We start from the raw sequence: 15829 nt of genomic DNA on the forward strand, positions 1-15829 counted from the left end.
GGTAATAAAACATTTCTGGGAATGACATTCCCGACCAAACCAAGCGGGAGAATGTGGATTCCATTCCGGGAAAATCCCACATTCCCCCATCCAAACGCCCCCTAAAGAGTTGTATCGTTGGCCTAATGGAAGTCTCAGATAATTTATCTAAATCTTACAAATAATAATATCATAACTATCTTAGATCAAGATAAATTATTTCTAAATTTTAAAATCGACCTGACCTGAATAAATTTAAAATTTTACATAATTCATAAATTTGTTTACGAATTAAGGATTTTAAATGCATTATTTAAAAATAAAAAAGAATTAGTTAACTATTTATATTAATTAATAAAATTAATATATAATATTCCACAAAAAATATAAAAAAAAAAATTGGTAAGGAATTTAAAAAGTCCTAAAAATATTTGTATATGCAATTTTGCAAATAACTCCCGCCACCCTAAAGTCTTGATATCAAGTTTCTCTTCCCAAGTAGGACACGATGCGTTTTAGAAGGATTTGTTTTAATATGTAAACGGCATCGTTTCAATGCTAAACATCCTCGTTATAAACTCAGCGTGATATAAAACAAATAGAATATGAAGAAAGAGATCCCTAGAATCTGGAAAAAGAGGGGAAAAAGATGAGGCCGATGCCGATGGAATACGTGACTGATCCGGACGATCAAGGTTCAGCCATGGAAGTCGACGACGTCGATTCAATTGATATCTTAGGAGAAGGCGTAATGGGGACCGACAACAAGCTCGCCGATGCCGATTTCTTCAACAACTTCGAAGACGATTTCGATGACTCCGATATCAACTGAAAAACAAATAAGAAGAATCCCTTAAAGTACACATCTATCTTTTCTATCTTCTCTCTCTCTCTCTCTCTCTCTGTGCGTTGCTTATTAGGGTTTAAATTCTCCTACTGTTTGTTAAATTTAGTCGGATTTGAACTATGGATGTTAATCGCATGCGTATCGTGATACTGTAGTGTATAAACTTTCGTCAGTACAACAATAGATATAATTGTCTTCTTAATTCGATTTTCTTTCGATTGTTATTACTATTATTATTTTAGAATGAAATCTTTATCTGGTTGCTTTCAGCTTTGACGTTGTGAGGTGAAAAGAATGCGTAATACAGGAAATTATAGAAAACTATAGGATAAATCCCAGATAACAACAAGAATAATAGTAGTAATCGAATAATAATCCTATCAAAACCTATCTATTAATTTAAAACTGTAGCAGTAAGGTTTGAATCGTCGTATTGAGGAGGTATTAACGAAGAGTTTCTTCAATCTCTTGTTGGATGTGTGTACAAAAATTATGTATTTTGCTTGCGTACATACATGCATATACGTATATATATTTATATTTCATTTTGATTTAACTATAGAAAAATTAGTATTTATATATTCATCCACAGTCTTTGACCTGACCGGTGTTAATGAAGCCTTTCAACTTGATCATCATTTTTGTTCCTAACAACACTCATAAAAAATCCAAATATTTAGTTATCTTCCCCTTAATTTTCATAACACACTTTCAATGTTAAAAAATGGTTGCCTCCATTTTGGAATAATTTACCAGTACCTTCGAATTCGAATTTTTACTAAAAGATTTCAGTCTTTCAAATATTTAGTTTTTAGATATATAAAGAATTCAAAAAATAAATATATTCATATGGAAATATGCCCTTGTCGTCTTTTAGAGTTCATCTTAAAATTAAATATCACAATATGTTTTTCCTATGTAATCACCAATATCTCATATCTTATCTATATATAGCACACCGGCACTAAGCCGGCTGCCCCAATATGCACAGTTATGATTTGGGGAACAGCTGCACAATTGGAACTATCCCAATTATCACTGTACACGATGAATCTGAGTTCTCATTAGCATTTATAATAAAACCATCTTAAAGTAACCTCAATGATGCTACTACTAATCAATTAATAGTAAGCATGTTTTTAAATAGGGCAAAGAGTTGAGAGGTGAGGGGACATATCTCATGCCTTTGGTCCCATCAATTTGCACTTACTAGTGCCATCAGAAACCAATATTTTTTTATGAAATCTCTAAACAATATTTCCCATGCATGAGTGGTAATAGTTAATGGCAAATTGCTCTTCTTTTCACTCCCTTTTCAATGTCCCTACTCTATTTTGTTTTGTCTTCCAAATAAAGCATCGGCTTACTTTAGACCAAGCGTCCAAGCAAAAGAATGTCTATAAAATGGACTACTTTATAAAGTAAAGACTTTGATTTTCAATGAAACTTTTTCTATGATATTCATCATTGGGATCAGCACCATTTACATTTGCATTTTGATTTTGCATTTGCATTTGCATAATTGCATCTCTACGTTTGCATCTATATGCACTTACATTTATTGATGCATTACAACATTCATTCATTTAATAAAACAACAAATGATAAGAAAAGGTTTTCGATCATAGTGATCTCGATCCCTAGTAATAGCAAGAATACTTTGCATCCGTACAGTACAAGAAAGATGACTAAGGAAATGGAAGATAGACTATAGAAAGTTGAGAAATGGCATAAGGAACTTCAAGAAGAGACAAGAGATCATAGGCCAAAATTGAGGTTGATATGGCTAGCTCTCAGCTGGATTTGCTGAATAAGATGGAAAGATGTTTATGAAAATGTGATAGTTGGCAAGAGTGTCGTTGAAGACCCTATGCATCCCTTGAGCTCTACACCTATTTATATGTCCACCCTAGTACGCCAGGAATCTAAACCTCATGCTTTATTTGCTATTGGGAATGCACCACAATATCGGGCTAGAACTTCTCTTCTTATTAACTGCCTTACTGCGTTTGGGGTGAAACCTAGTGATTTTTATGATAATGAAGTCACACATCCAAATGAAATATCTGAGAATGAAAGAGCCAAGAATGAGCTCACCCAACAATTAAAGAATTTGGAGAAGATAAAATCAAGGGAGATGGATGAGTCGTTTTATGAGTTCGACGCTAAAAAGCTAAGTTTGGTCCCCGATCTTGTTCTTCCGCTTGAGTTCCAATTTCCTGACTTCAAGAAGTACGATGGGACCATGTGCCCTTCATCCATTCTACAGGAGAATGATTGGCCAGTTGGAGAATGATAAGTTGTTGATCCACTGTTTTCAAGATAGCCTGATTAAGTCCGCTTCTAAGTGGTATTGTAACAACTCGAAAAATTTGAAAAAAAATGTTTAAATCGGTGTAATTTGGTGACTAAATTAAAATTTATGAAAACTTGTAGGCTATTTTAGAAGTAAAAGAAATTTAGGGACCAATTCCTGAATTTAACCAAGGAGTGTTGGCAACTTTCAAACTTAAATATGTGAAATGTGCTTTTCTGGTTTCATACCAGAAACAATTGCAAAGCTTTACTCTCTCGTACCCCTTCCTTTCAAGTCCGATTCCGACGCCGTCCGAGCTCCAATCGTAAAATTAAAACCACCGTCGTGTTCATCTTCGACCCGTGATCAAAACCCAATAAACCAATTATAGTGAAACGCTGCCAAACGACGTGAATTTCGAGTCAAAGTCTCGATATTTTCGACACCTCCCGCACTATCGTGTTCCTTGTGTCGTTCCGAGTCCGACGGTGTCATTCCTGTCTCCGTAGGCGGCGGCGCGTGAGAGAGGTGGAGCGGTCAAAGATTCGGCCGAGTTGAAATCGAGCTCTCCACCGTTCAAAAATTTGAACCGAGATTGGTAAGTGACTCAAAATCGCTTAAAATAATTTTTGAAAATTTTTGAAGGAATTGTTGGAGACCGGAGGAGGTCTCACGCGCTCCCACGCGCAGGGGCGGCGCATGGGGAAGGATGCGAATGGTTGGGTGATGTTGTGACCGGCTTGACCGGTCCAAACTGGTCTGAACCGGGTTGATCGGTCTAACCTGACCCGACCCGTTGACCGACCGTTGACCCAACCCGACCCAGTGACACTTTGGGAATTATTTTGAAAAATGTGACATTTTGGGAATTATTTGTAAAACGGTGATATTTTGGTAATTATTTTTAATAAAGATGATATTTTTGTAATTTTTGAATGTGGACTAGTGAACCTCTTTGACCGGCCATTAAACAACCTTTGATTTTGTTCGAGTATACCTATTCTGACATTTTTCGACGTGTCGAATCCGCTTTCGAAGTTTGTTTTTCCAAATTCGAACCTGAATGCCTCCAATCATCATTAAAACCCGTTTACTTTGATTTTGACCAAGAATTTGAATTTTTGAAAAGTCATACTTTATGTTGTTCGACGCCCTGATTCCGATTCCGCACTCCGTTTGATCAAATTCGGACTCGAAAGCCTTCAAATTGATAGTCAAATCTGAAAAATGCTTATGTATTAAAGAGTTTAAGCTTTAAATGGTTGAGTAAGACTTGGGACTGATAAATTATTAATGTTTGAAGGTACAAGAGACTCTCCTGACTGTTCGACAGCTCGACCCAGCTCCTCTAGATCAGTTAAGCCGCGTGTGCCAGTATTCACCCGTAAGACCCGTAAATTTTATGATTTCAGAAATTAATTTTGTTACCCATTAGTAATATAGTGTTATTATGAATTAGGTTCGAAAACAGTAGCAGAGCGTGGCGAGGCCAGTAATCACTAGATCTACTATTTGAACCTATTGTCAAGGTGTGTTCCCTGTGTACTACTTGATTGTTTTATATGTTTTGAAATATGGTACATTGAAAGCTATTGTTTAATGTTTTATTAATCCACCTATTTACTGGTGATGGTTTATGGAATATGACTGATATATGATTGGTTTTCATTGGTATATGATAATATTGATTATGAAATTATGGAAATTATACTTACGGCATAAATAGTATTTTTGAAATACTGATTTTGGGTTGGATTGCATTACGGAGGTACAGCTTTGATCACGCTAGTAAACCTTATGGACCTAATGTGACTCTTGGGTAGGCCCACGGGCCTCAAGATGCTTCATTAGGTTGGCCCCTTTGATGTGTGCTTAGGGTAAGCCCTACGGATTTACGGACTTAAGGATACAGGCCTCAAAGTCTATCTTTAGGTTGGCTTCCTTTCTGCTGTGTGCTTAAGATAAGTCCTATGGACGCAGTTCTGGGGAATTGCGGATGGTGTACAGGAGAAGGGTTTTAAATTACGAGTTTCAAAAGTTAAACTTCATTATGTTTGATGATGAATTTCTGAACTATTACTCAATTACTGTACCTACTATGATTTTATTGTACTATTGGGACACACTGAGCCTAGCTCACTTTTCGAAAATATTTTCCCCTTTCAGATATTGTTGGTTAGATACTCGGATCAAGCACTTGGAAGATCAACATATCTCTTGAAGTATATCGTATTGTAATATTTTATCTTTTAAGTTGACTATATTATGGTAACATGGGCCTTATTTTAAAAGTATTGGATTTTATAATGAGTACTCCTTTTGCTAATTTATATCCATTTATTGTAATTTGGATTTTTAAAGACATGTTTTAATTAAATTGTTATTTTTCTCATAATTATGAGTTGGTTTTTTTTATAGTATAATTTATTATAATTTCATAAATGTCATTTATGAATATGATTTTTCATTGATAGAATAACAGTTTAGGAAAAATGTCTTTAAGAATCATGAATGCGATCCACTAGACTTAGTCGAAAAGCATAGGCCGAGTCTAGGGGGTTACAGGTATAACCAGCTAAATTGTACTCAAATCCATTCTTGGAAAGATTTAGCTCATGCCTTCTTAGGTCAATACAAGTACATGACTGATATGGTCCCTGATCAAACAACGCTATAAAATATGAAGATGAAGTATAATGAGAGTTTTCGACAGTACGTACAACGATAGAGAGACATTGCATCCCAAGTGCATCCGCCAATGACTGAAAGGGAGTTTACCATTTTGTTCATCAATACCTTAAAGTCCCCATATATCGATCACATGATAAGAGCAGCCACTAAAAGTTTCTCCGACATCGTCATGTGCGGAGAAATGATCGAAAGAGCTATAAAAATGGTAAAATAAGGGGCACTGATAGTATTGATATCAAGACAAGTGTTGAGGTCAATACAGTGAGATCTTATTCAGCTAATCATAGGGCCAAATACCATAAAGTTCGAGAAGACTCATATGGATCCAATTTCGACGACATACGAAGAATTGCTCCCAACCTTTGTTAGGAAGAACCTGGTGACTCTAGTGCAATCTAAGCCAAAGGAATCTCCATTTCCTAAAGGCTATGATGTTAACGCAGTGAGTAGCTACCACATAGGAAGCTCATGGCACACTACTAAAAATTGTGGGGCATTGAAGCGTAAGGTTCAACATTTGATCGATTATGAGGCATGAACCTTCAATGAGCAATGAGGCATTCTAATGGGAATAAAGGAGTCATTGCATCCATCATGAAGCTTTGATGCACTTGCATGAAAAAAACATTTCATCTTGTTTGAACTTTTTTTTCTTTCTTTCTTTTAAAAATTTGTGACTCACTTGACGTTTAAACATATTAATGCAACCTTCTGAGGTTATGAGCGATGAGTGAATTTCAATTTTGAATTTCTCTAGATATTAATAGAATTAAAAGCTCTTTAAATAATCGAAGTTATAACTCTTTGACAAAGTGACAAGACTGAAACTTTGTAAAACAAGGACCCTTGATTCTATTCCAAAAGATGCATCAGAACACCATATGTTTCTCTGAATCAATATAGCCTTCTCTTATCACGAGAGGTAATCAAAGGGCTTGGCATTCTGGTAAATATAGGGTTAAACAAGACGAGGCATCTATTGTCCACTTAGCAGTTGTTCAAGACTTTTCCTTGCAGAACGGGTCTTGGAATTGGGAAGCCATTCAACAGGTTCTCCAACCTATGGTTATCCCTCTTATTCACGACATAAATCCCCCCTCTCCCTCTGCTGGTGCTGACAAATGCTACTGGAATCATGGTGCCCAAACACGATTTACAATTAAAAGTGCATATATTCAAATCACTAAGAATTCCCTTTGTCAGCGTGATCCCAAGTGGAAAGCCATTTGGAAGCTCGATATCCCTGAAAGAATTCGATGTTTCCTTTGGTTGGCTACCCAAGACAGAATTCCCACAAATGTCAACAGTTGTAAGTGCCGCAGCGCTCACGATCCCACCTGCCCTGTGGCGCTATTGAAGAATCCTCTATTCACATTCTACGCGACCGCCAAGCGGTAAGAAGTCTCTGACTTAATCTCATTCATGGCACTAATACTGCCTGGTTCTTTGATTTGCAGGTCGAAGATTGCATCTCAAAAAAATATGGAAATCAAAACTTGCCATCCAACTTATGGAATCCCATGGAATATTTTGTTTGCACACCTTGTGTGGCACACCTGGAAGCGTAGGAATGATAGAATTTTCAACGGGTCCAGACGAGGTGTTGACTCCATTCTCCACCAAAGCCTAAGTTTAGCCAAGTATGCTACCTGTAGACGCTAGTTTTTCACTTCCATTAAAATTATGTTTAATTATTATTATTATTATTATTATTATTATATATTATTATTATTATTATTATTATTATTAAATAAATTAAATACATATCTCGGAGCCCAATAATCCGGCCCGTTTATAACAGAACCGGCCCAGACCAGAGAAACCCTAACCCGAGTTTCTAGATGCTTCCAACCGCCGCTGCTTCCAGAAAACCCCAGTTGCCTCCTCCACATCCAACTGCCGCCGCCGACGCCTTGGTGCCACGACGCCACCTCAAGGAAACCTCTAGAAGTATTGTGTCACCATCCACATTGCCATCCCTACGGTGAGTCACCAGCATAGCTATTGTGACTCACCGAGGGCAATTCATTTAAACCAGTCCGAAGACAGCTCGGTGGTGGCCTATAAATATGGCCACCGAACCTGCAAAAGAAGACAACGGTGACAGCAACCACGGAAAGGGACAGAGAGCAGAACGAACCAACAAAAAAAACAGAGAGCAACGAGCCAAACAACACCAACACATCAACATTCGACAACCATCAACCAACCGGAAAACAAAACAAAGAAGATAAGAACTTACCGGAGCCCAAAAGTCGCCTGAAATCACCGAATTTCGAAGGTAAAATTTCAGATCTACGGAGTTCGGGGAAACTTTAGAGAAAGGGGAGGTCGGATTTGGCTTTAGGCCGGAAGGAATTGAAGAGAGAAGGAAGAGAGATTTTTATATCTCTCTTTTAGAGAGAGAATGAGAAAGTTAGAAATGAGCAAAATGGCCTAAGGGCCGGATTTTAAAGGGTATTTAAATCCCTCCCCAAACGATGTCGTTTTGGGGAGGGACCCTCTGCGTAATTTCTCACGTGGAACAACTAGGTATACAACCTCTCTAAATTTGTAAACTTCCATTTAAGTCACTAAAATCAATTTTTTCATCTTTTAATTCGGTCTTCAAATTTTATTTAATTTATAATTTAGTTCCTGCTATAGTTATATATATTTGGCAAATAACACATTTAGCCACTGTATTTTTAATAATTTTTATTTTGATCCGAATTAATTTTTATGACTAAATTACAGTATTAATATTTATATTTTATGATATTATTAATTATGTTCATTAATTTTGATCTTTTATAAATTAATCACTATTTTTTATAATTCTTAACGTTGACTATGAATTTTATGTATTTATGAATATGATTTAATTGTTTTAATTTAATTTAATTTTATTTTAATACTTTCCCAAATTTTGTCAATTAACTATTCATAAAGATTAATTCACTTTTAATGTTTCATTTTCCTTAATTACTTATAACCTTGATGTTTGTATCTTTGAGTTTATTTTTTCCTTACTTTAATTTTCTTTGCATTTATTTATAATTGATATCTTAAATTTACTTTCCATTTCATCCATTTTAATTATAAGAGACATTAATACTATTTGACTTATATATAACTATTTATAAATAAATTTCTTTTAGTATTTATTCTATTCATTTACAAAGATTGCTTATATATGGTATTTTTATTAATAAACGTTAAGTGTTATATTATAGTTTTAATTTTATTTATTTATTCATTATTTATTTGTAATATTATTTTATTATTACTTTAATTATTACTTTAATTATTATTTTATTATTATTTTTATCTTAGTCTTATAAATATATATATGTATGTGTATGTGTATGTGTATGTGTATGTGTATGTGTGTATGTGTATGTGTATGTTTATGTGTATGTGTATGTGTATGTGTGATGTGTGTATGTATGTGTATGTGTATGTGTATGTGTATGTGTATGTGTATGTGTATGTGTATGGTATGTGTATGTGTATGTGTATGTGTGTGTATGTGTATGTGTATGTGTATGTGTATGTGTATGTGTATGTGTATGTGTATGTGTATGTGTATGTGTATGTGTATGTGTATGTGTATGTGTATGTGTATGTGTATGTGTATGTGTATGTGTATGTGTGTATATGTGTATGTGTATGTGTATGTGTATGTGTATGTGTATGTGTATGTGTATGTGTATGTGTATGTGTATGTGTATGTGTATGTGTATGTGTATGTGTATGTGTATGTGTATGTGTATGTGTATGTGTATGTATGTGTATGTGTATGTGTAGTGTATGTGTATGTGTATGTGTATGTGTATGTGTATGTGTATGTGTATGTGTATGTGTATGTGTATGTGTATGTATGTGTATGTGTATGTGTATGTGTATGTATGTGTATGTGTATGTGTATGTGTATGTGTATGTGTATGTGTATGTGTATGTATGTGTATGTGTATGTGTGTGTATGTGTATGTGTATGTGTATGTGTATGTGTATGTGTATGTGTATGTGTATGTGTATGTATGTGTATGTGTATGTGTATGTGTATGTGTATGTGTGTGTATGTGTATGTGTATGTGTATGTGTATGTGTATGTGTATGTGTATGTGTATGTGTATGTGTATGGGATGTGTATGTGTATGTATGTGTATGTGTATGTGTATGTGTATGTGTATGTGTATGTGTATGTTATGTGTAGTGTATGTGTATGTGTATGTGTATGTGTATGTGTATGTGTATGTGTTGTATGTGTATGTGTATGTGTATGTGTATGTGTATGTGTATGGTATGTGTATGTATGTGTATGTGTATGTGTATGTGTATGTGTATGTGTATGTGTATGTGTATGTGTATGTGTATGTGTATGTGTATGTGTATGTGTATGTGTATGTATGTGTATGTGTATGTGTATGTGTATGTGTATGTGTATGTGTATGTATGTGTATGTGTGTATGTGTATGTGTATGTGTATGTGTATGTGTATGTGTATGTGTATGTGTATGTGTATGTGTATGTGTATGTGTATGTGTATGTGTATGTGTATGTGTATGTGTATGTGTATGTGTATGTGTATGTGTATGTGTATGTGTATGTGTATGTGTATGTGTATGTGTATGTGTATATGTATATGTATATATATATTTGTTTAAATAATATTATTTATTTATTTTTAATATAAAAAAAGGGTAGTCTTAAAGCAAATAGATGTCATATTCTGGTATTTTAAATAAATAAATATTTTACTTATAAAAATCAGAAAATACATATTGTTTTATTTAAATTATTTTCTTAGAAAAATAATCATATTTTAATATTAAGAAATGGGTTGTCTTAAAGCACCTAGAAGTCCTTTTCTGATATTCTTAAATAAATAAATATCATATTTTTATAAATTATATCTATTTTTAAATAAATGTTTTAATATTTTTTTATATATTAAGAAAAGAAATATCTTAAAGTATCTAGAAGCCCTTTTCTGATATTTCTAAATAAATAAATATCTTATTTATATATATAAATTAATAGATTTTCTTATATTAATAAATTTGAACTAACATGATTATAAATTAAATATATTTTTGATTTTTTTTCAATAATTGAGACAATTTATAATTAATAAGTACCGATTTTGGGCGTTGTGGGGTGCTAATCCTTCCTCAAACGTAATCGACCAAGAACCCCTTTTTATTATTAAAAAGAACGAATTTTTGGTTAAAACGCAGACTAATTTATCTTTTAACTGATGTCTTTTTAAAAAAAACTATTTTAAAAGATAATTTTTAGGTATTCGACCTACCTGGCCCAAAAGGCCGATGGCGACTCCCAAAGTATTTTAAAAACCATTTATTCACATTATTTTTCCCGCCAAGTAAAAAATTCGTGCCTGGACGAAAACATGTTACGAAATTACAGTAATCTAGTTTCAAGCCTGGGTTGTGGAATTCAAGCTTATACGTAGAGAAGCGAATATGATTGCGGATTATCTAACGATGATGGGTGGTTCTATCTTGGCACTCGGCAAATTTTCGATTCCACAACAGCTCCCCTCGAAGATCTGTTGCAGCGTGATAACATGGGTCCTCCTTATGTCCGATCAGGACATGCCTAATTGTCTCTCTTGGGCTCCTTTTAATTCAAAAAAAAAAGATAAGCAAGCTACTATAATAAACGAATTAAAGAGGAAAAGTAAAATAAAATAACCTAAGAGGGGGAAAGAATATAAATACATGACCATAAATACGATAATAAAAAGGAAAATAAGCTTTTTTTCTAAAAGCAAATTAAACCTAAAAAATCAATTCTAATGAAAGCAGTAGTAAAAACTAACAATTTTCAACAAATTTAAAGACATAAGATGGAAATAAATAAATAAATAGAAATTCAAGTAAATAAAAAATATTAAATAATTCAAAATAAATAAAATAAGTAAAAAATGACTAAATTAAAAATGATTAAACTAAAATAACATAGAAATCAGTGCTAAAATTGAAATAAATTAAAAAAAAAGATTCAGTGACCATACTGTGAAACACGCGCAAATTGAGGGGACTAAAATGAAAGTTACTTATTTTTAACCTTATTAAATACAGATGAAATAAAAATAGGAAATTAACATAAATAATTCCTATAACTCGAAAAGAATCAAAACACTGTATCCACTGATTAAAATGAAACAATTACAAGTACGAAGGGTTGCGGAAATGGTTAGCCTAACCCAAAAACGCGCATGATCTCTCCTAAACGGCGTCGTTTTAGTGTGAAAATGGCCCAAAACCATTCATTGTGTCTCATGGTCACGTTTCTGGCAAAGAGAGTTTTTTCCTCTCAACTCTCCCTCCCTCTTCTGTCTCCCGCGACGAAGGTGATATCCGACCACCGAAATCGACCAATGTGGATGGGGTCGGGAATCCAAAACCCCTCAAAACGACCCTCGTCCCTTCCTCAAGCTAGATCTAAGTCATTTCCATATAAAGATTCACGAAACACCCTAGATCTACGAGGTTACCTTCGGGAAATCACTCTCCAGCGAGAAGAACGGTAAGCTCCTCTTTCTTTCGTCTTTCTTTCTTTTTCTTTTTGTTTTTTCGAAAGTCTCCTCATTTTCTTAACCCCTAGTTCTCATTTTTTTTCTTTTTTTTGTTGCATGTAAATGGAAAGCTTGAGTTCTTATTTTCCCTTATTTTTTGTTTACTTGTTTTAACTTTCGATGCTCTGACCGAGGAGGTAGACAACCCGGCGGGCGCAGGTCTGAACCGAGTGGCGATGACATGAGATGAGGGGATAAATTGTTTTTTATCAGAGCCTTTTGTTGTTTGCTTTCATGGTGACCGTCGAAAAATCCGACGACGGTGAAGGTAGCAATTCTCGAAAAGTGAAGAGTCACAGGTAGTGCATATGGGATCGTTGGATCAGATCTGATCCAACGGCTATGGGCAAAGCGTCGGCGCGAGCTTCAAGGGATTAGGGTGAAACCCTAATCATCTTCAGATCTAGGCCGTTGTTAGGTGTATGGCGGCTGAAGTCTAACCTTGAAACCCTAATTCAGTTGGACAATTTTTTTAATTTTGGAACGAGTGAATTTGATGTTTTTAAAAAATTATAATTAAACAAATCAAATATAGAATTTTATTTTAAAAATGGCATTATCTTGTTTGATATGATAATAAGATATGATATCGTAAAATCATATATATTAAATATTATTTGAGAATATAATATCATGTTGTATTTATCTCTTTTTTTTTAAATAATTTTATCCTTAAAATTTATTATTTTACTCCTAAATAAAATTAGTTAATAGTAAGCACCTTTTTCGAATAGTTTAGGAGTGATTATATGGTAGTATTTATTCATAATTTTTATTAACTATTAATAATGCGTACATCTTATAGACATAATTGTTTAAACTTAAAATCTCATGAGAAAACTTAATAAATTAAGGATAAAGTACACAAATGATCCCTTAACTATATGATATTATTTTATTAAATCCTTTAACTATTAAAAGTTACAAAATAGTCTTTTAACTATAGAATATTATTTTGTTGAGTCCATCAATTATTAAAAGTTACAAAATGGTCACTCGATTATTCATTACGTTTCAAACTCGTCATTTTCTGTTAAAAAATAAATGGTATTTTGAGTTGAATATTAACATGTTGAATGTAATATGATAAAATATGATTCTAGAATCTCAAATGACTATCATATCTCAATCATCATGTTCACATCCAACTTAAATAACCATAATTTTATAGGTGTTATTCTCCTACAAAAAAAAAATGTATTCTTCCATGGATGTTACCTTCCTTGAAAACAAACATTTTTTCTCTAAGTTTGAAATCCAGGGGATCGTGTGAGTGAGTTTGAATTTCAGTCTTTCCCGGTTAATATTGAATTACCAGTTACATTATTTCCTTCAGAAACCATAGAAATTCGGCTAAATTGTGACACCCTTGAAACACATACTCAACTGCCGCTTAACATCATTGCCATATCAAACCACATCCACACTCCCCGGCATCTTTCCTCTCAAACCCAGTGGTCGACCACCACTTCGCTGCCGCGACAGTCACCGTCAATAGTCTCTGACCGTGGCTCGGCGGCATCGGAAAAGGAAGAAAAATACACCTTTTGAATCCTCTCTTCACCCCAAGCATAGATCGGACGTTGGTTTTTTCAAAATCAAAATAAATCGGAGTAGATCTAGAAGAAAAAATTCGCGTTCAGACGAAATTCTCCCCGTCAGACAGGAAATTAAAAAGGTTCATGGAGTTCGTCAAATGATGATTTCTCAGTGGCGGTGCTTGCTTCCGAATTGGGTATAAAATCCCGTCCTTTCTTTTTCAACCACGACACTGAAATTGAAGACCAAGACCACTGGCTCGACTGTCCCCAGGATTTTTTCGACCTCGTTCTCCTCCAGTTCTTCTGCCGTCAGTGACGCGATAAATTCGGTAACTATATCATCCGTATCATCAGAAAGTATTTCCCGTTGAACACAGGGACTTCCTGTTTTGCTCGCTTCGAAGTCATCATCAAGGATATGCTTCCACAATGAACATAAGCTGACTGATTCTTCAATTTTTCCGCCCTTGTTGGCTCTACCGAGCATTCTCTGTATCTTTGAAGAAAGAAGGATTCCGATCAGTTTTCAAATTCTGCTTTGCTTCAGATTTTTGTTATAATCTGAATTTAATTGCCTTCCGAGTTGAGAATTTGGTTCAATCGTCAACGCGTGTGCTTGAGTTATATCGGATTTGGCGTTAAATCCAAGCTTGAGATTTTCTTCGGGTCGTCTTATGATGGCAAGTAAGGTGACTAGTTCTGCTGGGAAAAATTGTTTTACGGTGATCATTTTCAACATTCCAGAGCGTCTTCATCATAAGGGCTTTGGCTGGTATTCGATAAACATGGAGAGGTGGTCGATTCTTTCATCCCTAACAAAAGAAGCAAGGGAGGAAGTAGGTTTGGCTTTGTTCGTTTCACCAGATTGGAGGACGCAAGGAAGGCTATCAACTGTGTTGACAGATCTATGATTTGCGGTAATGAAGTTAGAGTTTTTTTGGCCAGATTTCAACCCCGGGAAGCTTTTTGGAGAAAGAAGTTTTCGGGTTTAAAACCAGCCGAGATCAAGAGTAAAAGGGAGGATGTTGGGCATTTAGAGGCTCCCAATGTGGGTTGACGAGGACAACTGCTAACTTGCAGAGGCAGCTTGGTAGGGTGGTGCAGAAATTTTTTAAAGATGAATGAGTTGGCTGCCATAATGCATAAGGAAGGCATTTTAGGCCCGAAAATCATGAGGCTAAGCGGGTTAGCAGTTCTAATCATTTTTGAAGATGATGAGAGTAGGGATTTCACGCTGAATAATCAGATGGGGGCATTGAATAAATGTTTTGGCAAAGTAGAAGTGTGGTCGGAAAACTTTCATTGCAGCAGCCGTCGGGCGTGGCTTTCGTGCAAAGGGATCCCACTGTTTTTGTGGAATCCCTCCACCTTCAGAAGTTTTGCAGACAAATGGGGAGAACTTATCTCCATTGACGAAGGATCTGTGAATCCAGGTTCTTTTGAAAGGGCTTTGTTTCAAATTATTACAAACCGTTAAACACGTGTGGAAGAATCCGTTGTTTTGAAAGCCGGGGACTTGTTATTTACAATTTGTATTTCTGAGTTTGAGCCTTATTCCAGTCCCGAATCAGTCTGGGTAGACTCGTTCTTGATGGATGAGGCAGTTGCCTCCCCGTTATCTTTGGTGGGGGAGCTCGTCGGTGTCTCGCCAGTTAATTCTACCGTGGTGGAGGTATGTCTTGAGGGAGCTGGCAGAAACGAGGACTCTTCGGTGGAGAAGATTTCTTAGCGTTGTTCTATGGATGAAGAAAGTCTATTATGTTGTATAGGGGAAAGAGTTAGTGGATGCTTCTCGTCGGGTGGGGAAGTAGTGGAAAGGAACATAGGGGAGGATTTTATTATGGGCTTAAGGAATTATGTTGGTGGTGTGGGGATTATTCCATCGGAAT

General features: G+C 35.1%; 1 protein-coding gene across 1 annotated transcript; it reads left to right on the forward strand.

Annotated features, from left to right (window-relative positions):
- The first annotated feature begins 592 nt into the window (after positions 1-592).
- LOC120219398 (small acidic protein 1-like) lies at positions 593-984 on the forward strand. Its single transcript, XM_039216217.1, has 2 exons — positions 593-859; positions 891-984. Exon 1 carries the CDS (start codon positions 629-631, stop codon positions 809-811), a length of 183 nt encoding a protein of 60 aa, XP_039072148.1. The 5' UTR covers positions 593-628; the 3' UTR covers positions 812-859; positions 891-984.
- Positions 985-15829: the final 14845 nt, after the last annotated feature.

Source organism: Hibiscus syriacus, unplaced genomic scaffold (assembly GCF_006381635.1).
Source record: "Hibiscus syriacus cultivar Baekdansim isolate YM2019G1 unplaced genomic scaffold, ASM638163v2 tig00000778_pilon, whole genome shotgun sequence".
In the NCBI taxonomy this organism is placed as follows: domain Eukaryota; kingdom Viridiplantae; phylum Streptophyta; class Magnoliopsida; order Malvales; family Malvaceae; genus Hibiscus; species Hibiscus syriacus.